General features: G+C 31.9%; 1 protein-coding gene across 1 annotated transcript; it reads right to left on the reverse strand.

The window, feature by feature from the left end:
• Positions 1–3192: 3192 nt before the first annotated feature.
• On the reverse strand, positions 3193–20397 carry LOC127737974 (uncharacterized). The gene is made up of 3 exons (XM_052248942.1): positions 20274–20397; positions 17241–18836; positions 3193–5700 (listed from the first exon to the last, which is right to left on the reverse strand). The coding sequence occupies exons 2-3, from the start codon at positions 18807–18809 to the stop codon at positions 4165–4167; spliced, it is 3105 nt and encodes a 1034-aa protein (XP_052104902.1). The 5' UTR covers positions 18810–18836; positions 20274–20397; the 3' UTR covers positions 3193–4164.
• Positions 20398–21030: the final 633 nt, after the last annotated feature.

Consider the following 21030-nt stretch of genomic DNA (forward strand, 5'->3'; position numbering starts at 1 on the left):
GCAAAGGTTTGCTAACAAGCCTATAGAAAATTTGTACTGCGTTAAACATTTAAATTCGTGGTTTACCTATACCAAGAAAATCCAAGAAAATTGTTATCCCACGAATAATAATGAAGCCACAGTATTTAGCCGAACGGTATGAGATTTGAAGGACAAATTTTCCATTTTGGCCCTATAGATCTTCATTTGTTTAGGTCTTATTCATTTTTGGCTTTCAAATGTTTAGGTGTAAGCGTTCCTGATGAAGGAAATCCAGAAAAGCGCTTCGAACGCCCAAATTTAATAGTTTAATTTCATTTGAAATTTGTTAGCAAGACGGTTGAAAGCATACATAATGTATGTTTTGTTTATTTTTGTCGTTTTGTTGCTGTCTCAATGAGTTATATCCACATCTCCTTTTATTTTTATAACGTATAGTAAGCTGTACAAGGCTATATGAGAAATCCATAAAGGAAAAACATTTGGCAGACAACAACCATCGACAACCACTTAATTACAGGCTCCTGACCCGGACTGTACATTAAAAATGGGATTAATCATGTTTACGAGCACTTAACTATCCCTAGTTTAGGACACCGATGTAACAGCACAACATAAGAACAAATTTAAAAAAATCAGTTGGAAATACTATAACTTTCGAACCCTTGTTAGTTTTTGGGGCATTTTCAGAACCCCAACACATGAATTGGAACCATAACTTCAAAATAATTATGGATTCCATTGAGGACTACGCCAAAACATGGGCTAAACGAGAAGAAGGTTAAACTGGACACTTTGTCAGAATGGGTCAAAACAATCAGGTCTCTGATAAAACGTCGAATTTATAAGTTGAAAAACTGTGTGAATGATCGACCAAAGTCCGTTTTCAGAGACAAAGAAGCTTTGAAATGTCTATCATCTCTTTACGATAAATATGTTGCTGTTCCTGCGGACAAAGCTTCAAATAATATTGTCTGTGTATGTAAATCGTACTACTACGAGTGTCTTGTAAAAGAATTAGAAATAAATGAGCACTCAGGTAATTCCACATACAAAAACATATCATTTGACAAGGATGAGATTTTGGCGAATCATAAGTCCTTCATGGCTTCAATGAACTTTACATTGAACAGCAAATATATGGACTTACCTTGTTTGTATTGGATAACTAACCTTCACAAAATTCCATACAAACAACAGTACATCTGCATGTTCTACATAGGAATTGTCCATTAGATTGGCAAAAAATATGTCCGCAGTGAAAGAGGGTCTTCAGAAATATTGTGAAACTGTTTACTTGCGTAGTGGTATTAACCATATGTGGATTCTAAAAAACTCTAACTTCTGGATAATTTTAATTCTCGATCTTTCTCTGAAATTAATTCTATCAAAACTTTTGATTTTTCAACCATGTATACCACCATTCCCCATGTGAAATTGAAAAATCGTCTAAAAGAAATAATCCACAATGCTTTTCAATATAAAAATGATAGCATACGATATAAATATTTCTTGAATTTGGAGGTAGACTTTTCTAACAAATTGTCGGCATTCCTATGGGAACGAACTGTGCTCCTCTCCTTGCCGACCTCTTCTTATTTTCATATGAGTCGGAGTTCCTTCAGACACTTGTCAAAAACAAGAAGATCAAAGAAGCCATATCATTTAATTTCACATTCAGATATATTGGTGATGTTCTTTCCATTAACAATCCAAACTTTTCTGATAGGGTTCCATTAATATATCCTCCAGAACTAGAAATTAAAGAACCAACAGACACGACTTCCTCCGCCTCATTTTTAGACTTATACCTCGAATTTGAAATAAGCGGTAATCTCAGTACCAGAATCTATGACAAACGATACGATTTTAATTTTGAAATTATCAACTTCCCCCACCTTAGTAGCAATATACCAACTTCACCTGCATATGGGATATACATTTTCTAACTCATTTGGTATTCAAGAGCTTGCAGTTGCTACTCAGACTTAATAAAACGTCACCAGTGTCTGAGAAGAAGGTTGATGAACCAGGGTTATGTCAAAGAACGTCTCGTCCTTTTTCTAAAAAAGTTCATCGGAAGATACCAAGACCTTGTTGATAAATATTCCATATCAACTTCACAAATAATACACGATGGTCTTGAAGTATAGATTCTAGATACTGACGTTGTTTATTATCTTAATTACGTGTTATAGTGTTCTTTTATTTGGCTTTGTAAATTATTAACCTTTACTATTTAGTCCATTTTTGGTAATATCCTTTTGGCGTGGCTCGGTACTTATGCATCCCGCTATTGTGTTGTTGTGCTGTGGTCATGTTTTGTATTCTTGTCTTATATGTTTTCTTATGTGCTTTGTCTATATGCCATTTTGTTTTTCTTTGTTGACATATTTGTTTGTTTTTATAGTGAGTAAGATAATAACACAATGTTGACTGCTGTACCTCTAATTTTGACATTTTTACCTAGTATGTCTGTTTGTTTTGTTCACACATTGTTGTCAATATAATGGAATTTTATGCGACTGTCATACAAGTGAGAGGTTCAGCTAGCTATAAAACCAGGTTTAATCCACCATTTTCTACATAAGGAAATGCTTGTACCAAGTCAGGAATATTATAGTTGTTTTTCATTCGTTTGATGTGTTTGAACTTTTGATTTTGCCATTTGATAAGGGACTTTCCGATTTGAATTTTCCTTGGAGTTCGGTGTTTTAGTTATTTTACTATTTACATCTGATATATGGTCCAGGAAACAGACAAACCAAACAACATGGCTGTTATGACTACTGTTTACCCTTCCAGAAAGGTATCATTTCCAGACTGTGGAACTAAACTTATTAAAGCAAACATCTCATACATAGTTGCTCTTCCCGTATGTAATAAATTTGAAACGAAGGCTTTCGAGCATAATAAAATTTCAAAGTCTAAAAAGCACTTTCGTCGCATTTAATTTTGAATCTAGCAAGATCGAGCCTAGGGATCTAAATACTAGTAATAGAATCATCTGAATTATTTGGACGAAATTGTCTTCACAATTTTAACAGATGATGTTATTTGGCTTTTGCGTCGTTGTGTGTCGCTGTGTCATTGGCCTGTACCTATAATTTCTTTTTATTCATTAATAGTATTGCAAATATGTATCAAGTAGTATTCCGTTGGTTGACTCGTATCAGATATTCTAAAATTGTAAAAACTACTGGCACATCGATATTTTCTAGTATTTCATAGTTTGTCTAGATAAAAATAAGTATATTTGATCATGAAACAAAACGAAGGTCAACATTTTGTTGACTATATGTAATAAAAGGGTACTTTTGTTAATATACATGTAGCAGTATCTTTTATAATGGTTAGTAGAAATACAAGTAATAATCGTCCACAAGCATTCATTAATCTCCTGTTCATATGTAGTATGGCACTACTTAGTCCTTTATCGGATTTCTAAGCAGAAAATGTCCAGTATATTACTTTTTTATGATTCCAGACGATTAATACTTGTTCACTTATCAGGTTGAATCTTTGGAATCGGCAATAAAAATGTATGAATGGTATTATTTATTTAGATTCCGTAAATGAGCAATTCGATATCAAATAAAGTTTTTCATTATCTATGATAACTTATTCATAATGTCTTTTTATATGATTATACTTTATGTTAGATTCATATATAACTTCTTTCTTGCAAAAAACATCAAGAATAAGAAAATAAAAATAAATACAAATATAAACAAATATTTTGGATAACAATTTTCTCTACCAGTTTATGTTGAACGGTGCAAAATGGCGACCAAAGTATATTATTCAGCATAAGGAATCTGAAAACGGAAATTTCTAACAATTTATAGTATTAATTTGAAAAATTATGTTTTTGTAAGGTATATTTGCCTGTATTAAATTTTTTGCAAGTGTCATCTTTTTCAAAAATGTGCATTCCTGATTGAGAAAAAAAAAACAATGGAGTTTGGGTAAAATCGTTTTTATGGTTCACCGAATAACCTTACGTATGTGCATAAATAGAGAACTACTGAAAACAGTATCCTTCAAGGTTGCATTTTCAGAGTATTTATGATTTCTGAAGAATAAAGAAAATTATTTAAAAAGCATGCAATTTCAAAGTTAAAACCAAAATATATTATGAATTGAGGAGCTTCATGAAATTTATAACACAAATAGGCAATGTTTTCAGGTGTTGATCTTCCTTTGAATTAATGGAGAACTTTGTTCTATGATATTTGTTCTTATTTTTGTTAAAGATGTTAATGAAGTTGAAGGGGAATGCTTTTTCTTATTGCTATGTTCTCCATGGCGTAGTTTAGAAATATACATATTATATATGCGTTTGTTGCAGATGTATGCTATAAATATGTATAAACCTTGCAAACTGTTTATACAAGAAATAATTAAGGCCAAAGTTGAATTTTCAACGAAAGCGTTTATCAACAGAAGTATCCAGGAACATCCAGTGGCTGCAAATAGCCTTAAAAATATCCATACATCTTTTCGTTTCTCTGTATCATCAGTCATGATACGTGGTCGGTTTTTTAGTCGGTAGACTGTGATAACAAAAAGTATTATATCTGCTCCTGACAAAATCACAAGTGGAGTTATCAAAGTAGCAAATATCATTTCTCTAAACGAAATAAAACAATGCCTATCGCCGTATCCTATAGACTCTCCATCAGTAATTGTCGCATAGATGATAATACTTGTTACTATCAACATCAATCCGTACAAATAGGAAAATGTGATGTACCATCGAATTGAGTGTTTGTTTCTGCTTGCCTCTATTGTTAAAGCAATGCTTCCAGTGCCAAAGATCTTGAACATGTGCCATGCACAAACAAAAAGACACCCGAATGAAGACAACAGAAAATAATGCATTGAAATGGCCAGTATCATACAAAATGTTCCGGTTTCATGTGTCGTCATGAATAGAATGAATGTAATGTGGTGCAATAGAAGTGAAACAGATAGACTCATTAAATTTTTACCTGGAACAGTTCGTAATTTTGGAAATAAACAGTACGTTGTTAACGTCATGAGTAAAGACAATGACGATACTACACTGCAGATAATAAATATCACAAAATATATGACGTTTGTATAATCGTTTGGTTTTTCTAAAGAATCGAAATCCTCCAAGCAAAGCCACAGATCATTGTTTGTGTCTATATGATAATCATATAATTGAAACTCATTTACAAATCCATTCACTCTCACGATGAAATCGACATTGCTGTATTCATTCAACTTGAAAACTACATGTCTGCACATTAATATTTTCGACAGAAGAGGATACAAGCTGGGAATACATGAAATTGACTTATTCCTACTATAAATGACATCTGCGATAATCTTTTTATCATTTAAATTAATGGTATTTATAAATTGGGACATATAATCACCGGATATGAATTCTAATAATTCGTGTTCAAAATGAGTTCTATTAAGTTGGTTTACAGCTTCTATCAGGAGAAATAATATGCTATCATTTTTATTTTCAACGTCGTTCAAACAAAAAGGAGTTGAATAAGTTATATTCCGATTACATTGTAATTCCATGTTGGCTATAACTTTGTCAATGATAAACTCACTTTTATTTACTTGCTCAAGTTTCAGTGGCAGTGTATATCCAGAAATATTAAAGGACGAATCGTCAACACATCTTTTTTGGTGGAATTTTTTACTTATAAAACAGCCAGCCGTACGACATATATCCTGTCAAAATAATAAAAAGCTGTTAATTAAGCAATTACCGTAGAAAAAGCCCATTTTAAATTTTCTAGTAAAATAATTTGTAAATTTCACATTCTATTTGAAACTTAACATACACAAAGCTAACGTGTTGGAATAATTATGCATGTTTTTTTTGACATGGCTATTTGAATCATAGCTGAGTACATATAAAAAAAGTTAGAACAGAACTAAATACAACTTTAACATCGCTATTTGAATCATAAATATAGATATAATGAAGACTTGGCACTTCGTAAAGGTGTGGGAACAGAAATGCATATGACCTAGACGTCGACAACATAATCATGAAAAAAAGCATATATTGCTGTATATAGCCCGGTGACCAGAGTCAGAATTTAAAAATTTAATCGTCAAAACTACTACACGGCTATATCACATATCATTCGATTAAAAAATGTGTGTACTTTAAAATTAATTTGGTCGTCAAAAGAAAATATGGTGCAGTTTTTCAGAAATCAAGATCAAAGGTCACTAACCATTTTGATGAGAAAAAACATTGAATATTTATTTCCAATTTAAATACCCTTTTTGCAGCAGAATTTTTTGCAAACTTACATTTGTTTTCTTCCTTATTCAATGTTTCATCAAAAAAGTTGAAAACCATCATTTAATGAGTTTCCCGAGTAAACGCATGCGATTTTACAAAAAGGGGGGTGATTTTCATTTTAAGAAGATGAATTTTTAAAAATAATTAGAACAGCGGCCGTCAAAACTAAACAAAATGTATAGTAGACAAACATGAAAAAAAATATGTATGTGTATATATAACTATCTATAATACCTCAATGAAAGTGGAAAATGTGAGTTATGGGAATATAGGTTGAATTCGGTACATGCCAAACTGGCAACATAAGTTCTTTCAAAACAGACTTATATTTGAGTTTAAACTATGTTATGACTTAAAATAAAATGTATTGATACGAACATAAATCATTATGAAATAGACTTACAGTTTCAAAAGGGCATTTTGATGACTAGAACGGCCTTTTATCCGTATAGAACATTGTGAAAGAAAATCTCTTCTAAGCAGGATAACTATACATCGCACTAAACATGCTAAAAACCTTACTTTAATAAGTAATTCAGACCTCAAATGACTTCTATATTGTGGGAACGTTATGCCAAGGTTCTGACCCTTGGTTGGAACATATGTATTCGTACATTCCGGTCAAGACAAAATTCGTAAACCACAAATCCTAATAATATTGCGATAATGAACGTTTATTATTACGGACATTTGACTTGTTCTGCAATGGAAATAAACTCATCATAGATACCAGGATTGAAATTTTATATTTACGCCAGACGTTTCGTCTACAAAAGACTCATCAGTGACGCTCGAATAAAAAATGTTAAAAAGGCCAAATAAATTACGAAGTTGAAGAGCATTGAGGACCAAAAATTCCTAAAAGTTTTGCCAAATACAGCTAAGGTAATCTATTCCTGAGGTAGAAAAGCCTTAGTATTTCAAAAATTCAAAGTTCAAAAGAGTGCTGGTCGAATGTTTGTGTACAACATGTAGCGTGCTTTTGTCCAGCATCATAGGACATTTCAAAACATTTCTAAATTGCAGAATACACCTTGGACGTATCAATATAAAGTTATGGGAATATAAGACAACTGTAACATCAGAGCGCTTCTAGGACAAATGAAACCTGATAAGAAAGAAATAGTTTGCCCTGCTTGCAACTCTAAATATCCCTCAACAAAAGACAAGAAAACCTCCATCTCTCGTGATTGTCCTGCCCTACAGTCTGGTCTGTATAAATTGATTTGATATCTGAACTATGGTTAGCATTGATATCACACTGCTTATGGTAAAACGCTTGTTCTGTAAATTTGTCTTTGTAATAAATGAATATATTTTGATTCCCCGTAAAGGTTTAGAGTGGTGGTAAAGCAAGTTACCCATTACCTGAATCTATATTTAGCTCACCTTTCCAAAGGAAATGTGAGCTTTTGCCATCACTTGGCGTCCGTCGTCGTCCGTCGTCGTCGTCCGTCCGGTGTAAACTATTTAAAACATCTTCTCCTCTGAAACTACTGAACCAATTCTAACTAAACATAAGATGAATGATCCTTAGGGTATTTAGAATAAAGTTTGTGCTTTATTTTCTGTTTCGTCAAAAAACTTGGCCGCCATGGTTAAAAATAGAATATAGGGGTAAAATGCAGTTTTTGGCTTATATCTCAAAAATTAAAGCATTTAGAGCAAATCTGATGGGTTGAAAATGTTCATTAGGTCAAGTTCTATCAGCCCTGAAATTTTCAGATGAATCTAACAACCCATTTTTGGGTTATAGCCACTAAATTGATAATTTTAAGGAAATTTTGCAGTTTTTTGTTATTATCTTGGATATTATTATAGATAAAGATAAACTGTAAACAGCAAAAATGTTCAGCAAAGTAAGTTCTACAAATAAGTTTTTATATGACCAAAATTGTCAATTGACCCCTTAAGGAGTTATTGCCCTTTTAAGACAATTTTACACAATTTGTTTATCATGTTTTCTAACTTTAAATAATCTTCTCCTCTGAAACTACTGAACCAAATTAAACCAAACTTAAGCTAAATGATGCTTACGTTATCTAGAATAAAGTTTGTGTTTATTTTCTGTTTCCTCAGAAAACATAGCTGCCATGGCTAAAAATAGAACATAGGGTGAAATGCAGTTTTTGACATATCTCAAAAACTAAAGCATTTAGAGCAAATCAATCAAGAAGTTAAAGTATTCATTGGGTCAAGGTCTACCTGCACTGAAATTATCAGCCAAATCGGGTATCTGATTTTTAGATTATTGCCCCTGAATTGATGATTTTAAGGAAATTTTGCAGTTTTCGGTTATTATCTAGAATATTATTATGGATAAAGATAAACTGTAAACAGCAAAAATGTTCAGCAAAGTAAGATCTACAAATAGGTTTTATATGACCAAAATTGTCAATTGATCCCTTAAGGAGTTATTGCCCTTTAAAGACAATGTTTCACAATTTGTTCATGCAGTTCCTGAGGTAGAAAAGCCTTAGTATTTCAAAAATTCAAAGTTCAAAAGAGTGCTGGTCGAATGTTTGTGTACAACATGTAGCGTGCTTTGTCCAGCATCATAGGACATTTCAAAACATTTCTAAATTGCAGAATATACACCTTGGACGTATCAATATAAAGTTATGGGAATATAAGACAACTGTAACATCTGAGCGCTTCTAGGACAAATGAACCCTGTTAAGAAAGAAAAAGTTTGCCCTGCTTGCAACACTAAATATCCCTCAACAAAAGACAAGAAAACCTCCATCTCTCGTGATTTTCCTGCCCTACAGTCTGGTCTGTATAAATTGATTTGATATCTGAACTATGGTTAGCATTGATATCACACTGCTTATGGTAAAACGCTTGTTCTGTAAATTTGTCTTTGTAATAAATGAATATATTTTGATTCCCCGTAAAGGTTTAGAGGGGTGGTAAAGCAAGTTACCCATTACCTGAATCTATTTTTAGCTCACCTTTCCAAAGGAAATGTGAGCTTTTGCCATCACTTGGCGCCCGTCGTCGTCCGTCGTCGTCGTCGTCGTCGTCGTCCGTCCGATGTAAACTATTTCAAACATTTTCTCCTCTGAAACTACTAAACAATTGATCCTTTAAGGAGTTATTGCCCTTTAAAGACAATGTTTCACAATTTGTTCATGCAGTTTGCTTTCTTTAAAAAATCTTCTCCTTTGAAACTGCTGAATCAATTTAAGCCAAACTTGGGCTGAATGAGTTTCAGAGTATCTAGTATAAATTTTGTATTTTATTTCCTTGTACGTCAAGAAACATAGCCACTATGGCTAAAATGGAACATAGGGGTAAAATGCATTTTTTGCTTTTGAAGAAAATATGACAGATACAAAGAACATTTAAATGAAATTTTTAAGTCATTAATATATATTGAAAAGCAAAAATAATCATTGATGAAAGATTTAAGCAAAAAATTACAGGTGAGCGATTCAGGCTCTTAAGAGCCTCTTGTTTAGAGTCCGTAATACTATGTCTTGCTTGAATGTAGATTTTTAATTACAATATATGCAAGCATATGAAAAAATATAGATTGATTTACACTTTGTCACAAAAACTATGGGAATTCCATGAACTTCAAAAAGAGTTGAGTTCGGATGCGTCAAAAGCATACGCGTCTTTTGCTATGCCTGTATCACACGCCATGCAAATCACAATCAGTCAAAATGTCACAAACAGGAATAGGACACAAATGGTACATTTAGTTTAGATATCTAAATATCTTAAACTGCGAAAAGATGTTGCTAGTGAGTTGAGACACGGTAAAGCTTAAAGGCAACGCAATTTGTGATGGTGACTTAAAATTTACTTTGTTTAAATATAAGGAGATGTGGTATGAATGCCAATGAGACAACTATCCACCAAAGTTCAAATGAAGTGGATGCAAGCAATTATAAGCAACCGTACGGCCTTCAATAATGAGAAATTACCGATACCGTATAGTCGGCTATAAAAGGCCCCGGCATGAAGAAATTAAACAATTCAATTGAGAAAACTAACGGCCTAATTTATAACAAAACAATTCACGAAAACAAATATGATTTGTCCATTTCAGTCGCCGGTTCTTCCTCATACCTCTGTTCATATAATCGAATTCGTATTTACACGAGCAAAAAACATAGGTGCCACATGTCACAGTGGAGCAGAATCTGCTAACCGTTCCGTGACACATGAGAAAACCCCCATGTTTTTTTAGTTAGGCTCGTGTCGATCAGTCTTTATATTTCTATTTAGGGTTTTGTAGAATTTTATTTTTCTTTACGTCGTTCTTCGGCTTTTGCCATGGCGTTGTAAGATTGTCTTCGACTATTAAGTTTGAATATCCCTTTGGTATCTGCCGCCTCTTTTTTAAGCAGTTCTTTGTCAGAAGAACACCCCCTGTTCATGAAGTCGGTACTTTGTCAACATGCACGAGATTAAGGTATCAATTAAGATACGTAAACGCCATACGATGGTGCAGGGGGTATGCTACTATAATTGAGAACTGGGACATTGACATTGGAAATTTAAAATAATCATGTGAGGTTTGTCATAGATTTTTGTTTGAAGTCCCCAATCCCCAATCTGTGTCAATATCAAAGAAAAGGTCAAGATAAAAAGCAGCCATTCTAGATTCGGTAGTATCCTTGATCACAAGCTCTCTTGGACATATGAAATGTAAGCACTGCCGGACTGATATGTGGGTTGTAGAGTGACAGGACATCTTAATACATCTAAACTTCAAATTAGAGAACTAGGCAAAATGTTTTTCTTTAAGTCTTTGAGAAGGTTCTGTATTACCAATTGCAATTAGGACTGTAAACACCGTTATGTTATGTTGACTTATGCATCATTCGTATCAACTTTTATGATAAACAATTTCCAAACTTTCCTTCGGTATATCATCATTAAATGAACCAAAGTCACAACCATCAATTTCGAGTTAACCTATCAACTGTGTCAAAATACCGCGATTAACCGTTAGGGGTATATAAAACAACTGACTCACTTCTGCATTTGAGAAAAAATAACACTATATTCAAAGGATTAAACTTAATGTATGCTTCTTTGAAATGTTAAAGCCAAGTTTTAACGGACTTCCCAGTTTTGTCATCTTTTGGGATTTTGTCGGATCCCATTTTACTAACTATACAACTCAAAAACTTATTTTGCCTCTTATAAAAATAAAACTACATCAACACAACCTCAGAAAGAATTACAAACACTAAAAAAAATCAAAAAAACAATAAAACTTCGACAAATATAATAAATATCAAAGCCTAACTCCAGCACTCTGTCCAATCAGGGGCCGTACACAACTTTCCGGAAATTATTTAAGTTAATGATTTGATAGTAGATATTTTGAAAGTTTTTAAAAAAATCGTTGAAAAGAATCTTATTCCCTAAAAGCTTGTGTATATGAATAGATAATTTGCAGTTTTATTAGTTTATAGTAGTTACGATACAATTTGTACATTAGAGCTTTATTGTATGATGTTGGAAATCCAGTGAAATACAAAAGTACTTTGTACCTTCATAATTTGTCATCAAAAGGTTTTTATGATTAGCTTTTTCGATTAATGAATAAAGCATTGTGTTTGATATTTGAATAAAACAAAAAAAGAATTATGATTGATTGCTGCCTTTGAAAAAAAGTCAAACTGCATGCCACTCATGATCTGCATTTTTAGTCAAATATGCTAGCTAAACGATTAAATAAAAAAAATGGCACCGTACGACTTTTTGACGACCAATCTTAAATTCAATTAAAATATTTTTCTAGGACTGTGCAAATTTTTAGCCGTGTAATATGAAGTGAAGTTAAAATCTTTTAATAATCGACTTTTTCCTATATCACCGCACTAATACAAAGGAAACAGTGTACACCTTCTGTTTGAAGTAGTAGTATTATCATAATGGATATGTACAAGTGATTCTCTTTATTTTGTTTATGTATAGAAATGTTTGAAATGCATATATTGCAATCAACATGTATTTCAATGGACCGCTCATTTTATGTGGTGACCTAGTAAATACAGTAGAGTAGCATTTAAGGAGGAGTTATGATAAGAGCCGTTTTTTTATCCCTGAAATTGCAAAAATAGTAAAGTTATCTAATCCTTTCAAAATTATATTAATTTTATTGATAAATGAACAGCAGTAAAAGCTGTTCCTTTGATTTTTATGAGTTTTTTACTGTGCATGTACTGATTTTGTGTCATGGATGGATACCCATATTCTTTGTTTTTTATTAGGTTAATATAATCTGGACACTTTATAATTCATAAAATTCACTTGCAATATTTTAATATTTTACACACAAAATCATCTTTGTAAAATACATTTTATAGCAGAATATCTTTTGGGGCAAAGCTGTTGCTTGAAATATCATATAATATCCAACTATCCTTTAGAATGTAAGTTGAAATCTATATGTCTTTATTATTTTTGGCGTCCTCCCATTAGTGTCTCATTTACACTGATTGCGCATCTCTTATTACAATTTGGAGGAGGGTCTTTGAAGTAACCAGTTTGCGATTATGTTTGTGCATGTATCAAATAAAATTCTAAAACTTATGAATCAAACACAATCCAAGAGAAAGTACATCGTTCGTTTTTATGATTGGGGTATACTATTGGTACTCCTACTTCTTTTATTTTATACTTTAAACAAATCATTTACTGGATTTGAATAAAAGATATTACATAATTACACGAAGCAATAAATGTAAAATAAGTCAAGAAGTTAGGGTTTACGGAAATTTCCTACATGAAATCTTGCCGGTGTAGTGTGTCTCTACGATTAGAATCTATCAATCTAAACATTATTTATATGGTCCAAGAAAATTGAATATAATATTAACCCAATTTAGATGTTTGGCATCCTTCTTGAATTATGACTAGTTTAGAGCTAACATTATATCTGATCCAACATGTAATGTGGTTTGGATATTGAGGACATGCACCATTTTTTCTTTGATTGTCCCTTCTATCTAAATGAAAGGGTTATTCTTTTTAATGGTCTCAGCTGGCTTCCCGAAGGCTGTGAGTTGGACTTAAAACTATTGGTTTTTGGAAAAGAAACTCTTTCCTATGATCAAAATGTGTAAATTGTTAAACCAGGATCCAATTTTATAAAGAGATCAAAACGATTCCTCGTAGTATAGTATCAATATAGGTAAAACGCAAATCATCATCATTATCATCATCATCCTAATCTCTGTCGTTCTTCCCTCTCCTTTTTTCAGTATAGTTTAGTAATATTTATGTTGTTTATATTATATGATGCATGCTCACGTTTAACTTGTATTGTTATATATATTGTATTGTGGAGAAGACTTTATAAGTATGTTTTACTTGTGTCTGATCCTTTTTTGCTTTGAGCAAATAAAATATGTTTAAACTAAACTCGGTCTTAACAGAGGTTATTTTGCAATGTGAAAACACACATGAATTAGATAAAGTATATATTCAAGGCATTTTGTCTACACATTTCTAATGGACTCTTACTGATTCGCTTTACTATAATCTTTAAAAAGTAGTGACGGACTCAAATTTCTAGTATCTGTTGTATCCTTTTGTTTCCGAAGATTGAATTTTGTAAAGCCTTTGACTTTGACCTTGATAAGAAAGGTTAAATATATATAATACGAAACATTTATAGTAGCAAGTTAATGAGTTGCATTGTTTCAATGTATTAATAAATAAACATTTAAACAATTTATTCAAAGGACACCCAATCTTGAATTGCCATGTCTTATTTTTTAACAATTCTCTATTCCCTTCTTTAAGTTATATAAAACGAGTTTCTTGTTTTATAAGGTTGAGGAAATTATTGAACCAAATCATACATATACATACTGAGACTACTATCACATGTGTTATAGTAGTCTCAGATACATATTAAGGTTACACGATACCGAATGACGTTTCGCCACGAGTTATCGTTCCTGCTGTTGTCGACATCCATGAAATTGACGACAAACGTAAAACCTGATGTTTTATAATAACTTAGAACGAATTAAACAAACAATTTGCCTCAGTCTGGTATAAAATAGTTGAAAGATAAATGTTTTTTTATTTCAAATTTGCAAATATATAAGATTATATATTGAGAATTCCTTCATTTTAGCGTCGTTCATTGATACCAGTCAATGCAGCAGGTTCCGTCGTGTCTCGGGCGGTTGATAACACAATACATGTAGGCCCTATGCTGTTCTTTTATCGCGAAAATAAAATAATAAAAGAACCTTTTATTTTTGGTAAACATTTTTCATTGAAACTTTGCATAGATGCAGAGTGCCGAGAGATTTGATTCAATACGTTATTTGACATTGATTGCTTCGATCGGCTTTACATTTAATCATATACTTTTTTTTAAATGTTCTGTACCTATTAATAAGTAAGCATGTGTACGATTTATCTATATATGTTCTTATGCATAATAGACTGAGTTTTTTTTATTCTTGGTTGTTTTTTTTGGCAATAAATTCTTATTTATGATGCACGCCGTTTCCCGATGAATTTTGGTTTTTTTTAAAGTAGAAATCCAAATTATAGAAACGCAGGATAATGTGTGAAAATACGGGGAATTGTGCCACTATTAGTGCAATTTCGTTAAGAAACTCATTCGTTTTAAAATGGTTGCCGAAAAACGCTGCTAGCAAAATAGAAAAATGAAATTTATTTGGAAAAGAATACGGATATAATTTTGCGAAAAATTCACCGTACAAGCAGACGTGGAAACTCAGACAGAAAATGGTTTGTTTGAATGGAATAAACAAAGAAGAATAATTGAGCTTGGTTATTTGACTGCACAACTTTCCCTATGTTCCAAGAGTAACCAGTTTCTGAAAATTATTGGACTGTACAGAAGAAATCCGATATGGTTTCGGAAGCTTGTAAAAAATAAATTGCCAGCACTGTAATCGTTTAAGCGCAATTTACACAGGACAGCAACATCGGAAAGCGGAAAAAGTTAACAAAGGCTTGAAAATATGGGATGTCAACACTTAATGTGCACCCGGAGGAACGAAATAGATTTAAATCATTCAGATCCCGTTACATATTTTTTTTCAATTTCATTTCGAAACAAATTATTTCTCGAAATTTACAATCACACGATTCATTAAAAAACAGGGGCCCCACAATAAATGAATAATCGGTGCTTTGATGAAGGTAAACCCAGAAAAGCGCTTCAAACGCAAACAAAATAAAAAGAGATATTTTCGTTAACATATATTATTCAAACGACAGAAACAAACTGAGAAAAACAACGAGATTTTAAAATCATTTTGATTTTAGATTCATGTTAATTTACGCTTGGGTGTACAGGAATGGGTGTGTTTTGTTGTTTAAGTTGGACATGATGTACAATAGATATAGGAAGATGTGGTATGAGTGTCAATGAGAAAACTCTCCATCCAAGTAACAATTTATAAAAGTAAACCAAGTTCAGATGATGAAAAATGCATCATTTCATTAAGTGGTTAGACAAAACGACTCACAAACGATTAACAAAGGTGTTTTTTGGGGAGGGGCACATTGCTGACATGAGCGTCGGAAAAAGTCCGATGGTATTCGCAATCTTTTAAGGAGATTTTATAACAAGTACATATACAAGTATGTATATTAAATAAAGTGTTGAAAAGGGAGATGTTGGAGATTCAATAAGACAGTAACTGGCCAATTAACGACACACAAAACCAAAGACATCTAGATAACACGTGACAAATGCAGGATGGACGAGTATTTTTTTACTGCTAATTTGTAGATTTAGTAAAGATTCTTTGGTCCCTTGAATTTGAAAGCTAATAAGTATATTAACTATAGCAAGTATGAAATCTATCAAATTATAACATCACATGTTCACAACATTAGTCATATATTAATTGTAATAGTAACATATGTCAGTCTCGTAGTACATAGTTGTTAAAGTCTTTTTTTTTTTTAACATTTATTACGTATCCATGGAGTATAATCGACAAAAAATATTTCATTCTGTGATTGATGATCGTAAACTTTACCTGCTAATTTTATTACTTTCGGGTTTAGGTGCCGAAGTTTACCGATCGTTATCTTTTGATAAACAATCAACACAGACACATCGAACACGTGAAAAATAGGTGAGATGGAAGAGCGATATTTTAATATACATATTTTTTTTATGTTTACATGTGTTCCCATTTGATAATTACACTTTGTCATAACAGTTAAGTTATTTAGCGTATTAAGGCTTTTATTTCGGAATCGGTTAATACTATCTTCTTTCCCACGTTTGCTTACATTTTCTATCAACAAGGGTTTTCCCTTGCACTCGAGCTGTGCAATTGTGGAATTTCTAAAGAAAAGTGTCAAGATTAAGGTTACTACATAAAGAAAAGCTGTTGGAGAATTAGAGTACGGGAATACAATAATTAAATAGCAGTACATTTCTAAAAATTATGATAAAATAAAGGACTTTCTTTTATAAGAAAATCTCTGCTTATACGTTTTTAATAGTAAAACTTAGCCATTAAGTACATAAAACATATTCAACTTTTTTGTTATATTTGAAGTATCATATGACTTTTAAGAGTACTAAATTGGCGGATTTTTATGTTTCAATTTATAAAAAATAAGTAAAATAACAAAAAAACCGAACTCCAAGGAAAATTCAAATTGGAAAGTGTTTATCAAATGGCAAAATCAAAAGCTCAAACACATCAAACCAATGGAAAACAACTGTTATATTCCTGACTTGGTACAGACATTTCCTTATGTAGAAAATGGTAGATTAAACCTGGTTTGATAGCTAGCTAAACCTCTCACTTGTATGACAGTCGCATAGAATTCCATGTTTTAATTTATTTTACTATTTATATATCATTTATTTATTTATTGAAATTATAAAATCTTGTTATAAAGTACTTTCAACTATACGGAACATTCTTTACGTGTGAAAAGATTTGAATTATATCAGTAAACCTACCTTATAATGATCATATATCTGTGTTTCACGGCATTGGCTTGCAAGTGTTGAATACGATTTTATACGAAAAATATTAAATGCAGTTTTACCACCAATAAAAATTGGTGGATACAACACATCCGTCCCACTTCTCTTAGAACAAACGCACATTAGGTATTCTAATGGATACCGATAGTTTTCCTTTTGAATAAAAGATTCACACTGTGGTGTAAATATTCTAAAATACATGTCGTGCACCTCTGAGCAATCCGTACAACGTATTTGTGTATCGTTGTAAATTGAATAAATAATGTAATTTGTTGAAAAAACAAATGCCCAGTACATTTTGAATAGTATTGCCAAAGAATGGTACTTCTTATCTATAACGAATATGTCGATGTATTGCTTAGTTATATTGCAATATTTTGCCATGCCTAGTTTTTCAAAAGTTGAGTGATTATTCTCCAGAACACCAACAGGAAGAGATATTGGACAGGATAACATGATATGCCACCGGTAAAATTCTTTGTGGCCGTTTGCAATACTCTCTGAGTCAAATGTTTCGTTCTCCTTTTTATAATGATCTTTATTATGGAAATTATCAAATAAATAATACTTGAAAGAATCTAAGGATGACTCCAAGTGAAACACATTTTTCTCCGGTATGTTGTGATTACAAATATAACAAAATATATTCTTATAAGGATATGTGGCTTTACTTTGTTCGGCTATTCTGCATGAATTTTCCATATCTCTGCTATATTCCGTCCATAATCCTGTTAAATTGCACTTTGATATGATCAATCTTTCTTGAAATGTTACAGGAGGATTGCAAATATAGCAAAATATATTTTTATAATATCTAAATTTATTTTCAAATTTGTTACACGCAAATTCGATGTCTTTGTCAAATTTCAACCACGTTCCAGTGACGTTACATGTATGTATTAAGGAAAAATCAGGTTTATTGCATTGTATCACACCTATTATGCCCGGACGATACTTAATTGTTCCACACTTTTGACTAGCAATAGTTTCCACAACATATTTAGCGGTTAAATATTCAGAAACACCATTACATGTATAAATGATATCAACATCCCATGGTACATAATTAGTTTCATTGTTGCAAAGAGCACAAAACTTGTTTCGAAATGATATTCTTGTTAATCTAGACGTGACAGGTGCATCCTGAATTCTTTGTTGAATGCTTCGTCTCTTCACACATAGTTCATTAAGTGTTGATCTTGTATTGTGGGGACACGTAGATAACATTCTGTATTCGTTATAAATTTCATTCGGTTCTGATGAATATATTATATTGCTTTCACATTGCCCTATTTGACGCGATAATTCTATATCTGGGCAACAGTTAGAAGCACTGCAGTCTATACTACGATTACATTCCTCGCAAATATTTAATTGCTTTGGCACTGACGGAAAAGACCAGATGTTTAAAGAACTATTATGAAAGTTCGGTCCACAGATAAGTGCATACTGGTAAAATAAATTCGTTGCGTTGACATTGAATGCATGCAATGAAACGATTGCTATATTTAGAATAAAGGTTACCATGATTAACACATTCATATCTCCAATAGTATATCTGTCTTTGTCCTACAAAATTATAAATAAACATCGTGTTAAAATAAGTTAATGTAATTATTTTCAGTGTTGTCGCCTTTAATTGTACTTGTTGTGTCAGATTAACACAAACATCAACAGCAATATAAAACTTGATACTGTTTATTAAGGAAGAAAATCATGTTTCAGGAGACTTTATCTTGAGATTTTTCAGTTCCACTTAGCAATTTTTTGCAAACACAACCAAACTTTAATTGAAACCTTTTTAATTGAATTTAAACTAAATTAACTGGAAGCAGGAAACATCTGGATTAGATTTAGGTCATTTCTAGATGCAATAGGGTCAGAGGCAGCATTACGTTATTTTAATTGAAATAAAAGCAAAAGTATTTAAATCGCTATTAAAGGCAACTGCATCTTTTCTGGTGCAGGTTAAGGGATTTCAGAATATAGTTTATTTTCATAGCACAGATTTAAAACGAAAAGTTGGTGAGATTTGATTAAGAATAAGAATTTTATTAGTCTAAAATCCAAACAATAGGATTGTAACTAAATAAAAAACAAACAAACAAACATAAATAACAAAACGATAGACCGAAAACAATACAAACATGTAGCATTGAAAAAAAATAAAAATTATTAATATTTATTACAATACTATTTTGACAACATGCCTCCTCTATAAAGTTATCATTTCAAATATCTTGATTATATATTACATTATAATATGAGTCATGAATCATACACAGTTCATATATTGACATTATATTTACATTTCACTTATACTGTTAACAATGATAATTAATATATCACATTCTTCACCAGAAAATATAAAATCAAATTTGTTTTCATTACTCATTGAATTAAAACAGGGGACAATATTAGAAATTTCATTAAACATTTTGATCCTAGGTTTATTAAGTTCGGTACATGTTATGATAAAATGCAATAATGGTTTTCCAAATAACAATATCCATAAAATTAAAATGGTGTACATGTACAGCTCTGCAAATACTGTTGAGACAATTATGATACATTGCTGCAACTTAAAAGCAATACAAAATGCAAATTAACAGTCTTACATTTAATTTTAGTAAAACGAGAGGGGGCGAGAGAGCAACGACCAAAGGAAACGGAAACCCGTATCTAAGTCTTTTACGCACAATTATATACACAGCTTTAATATATATTCTTTATATCCGAAATTTAAACAAAGCGTTGAATCAAAAGGTGAATTTGTATGCATGATAAATAAATACATCCGATATAAAAACCATCAACTTACACAAACATACACTTGTGTGCGAAAAAGTTGATCCGTATGGCATAACAAAATTTAATAAATGAATGCATTGTATAGGTTATACATTATATTTATAAACACAATAGCGTGATGCCTGTAATAATTAGAAAAAAAATATCTGCTGATTTTTCCAGACTATATGAAAGAATACATACACTGATACGTACCTTAAATGTCACATGTGGAAACAGTTCCTTCTACTGTAACATGCTGTCAGAAAGTGTGCTTTTCTGTTTCCCCCAAGTTTTATATTCCCATGGCAAACAAATACATTGTAATGACAAAATTAGATGATTTACGACAATTTCATATCGTCTAAATAAACATTATAACAAAATTAATACAATTTGCCTGTAAAATGCTTTTAGAAAATTAAATTAACATGTAACTAGCGGGAATACATCTGTTGTATGTTTACCGTTTGCAGTTCAGGTGTGTACACATGATTAATTTAGAACATTTTCTAGTATATTGTTCACTTAATTGGGAACAATATATTCATAGCACATATACCTCCTAATCCATACTAATTATCAAAATTGTTTAAGAAGAAAAAAATTTGGTGATTTTGAACACACATATATTCAACTATGCCGACTCTGCATGAAATTAAAAATGCCTAGAGGCTATAAACTTTTCTGGAAAAAGCACCACAATATCGTCCATCAGTTCGAAAGAGTGTCGTTAATAGATATAAGAAGATGTGGTATGAGTGCCACTGAGACAACTCTCCATCCAAGTCACAATTTGTAAAAGTAAACCATTATAGGTCAAAGTACGGCCTTCAACAGGGTGCCTTGGCTCACACCGAACAACAAGCTATAAAGGGCCCCATATGTCATTTAAGATGCTCCTTCGTCTTTTTGTAAAAAAATGGTGTAAACGGAAGAAATCTGACAAAAAATCACTTGATTCCTATTTAAA

This window comes from Mytilus californianus, unplaced genomic scaffold (assembly GCF_021869535.1).
Source record: "Mytilus californianus isolate M0D057914Y unplaced genomic scaffold, xbMytCali1.0.p SCAF_4, whole genome shotgun sequence".
NCBI classification, from domain to species: domain Eukaryota; kingdom Metazoa; phylum Mollusca; class Bivalvia; order Mytilida; family Mytilidae; genus Mytilus; species Mytilus californianus.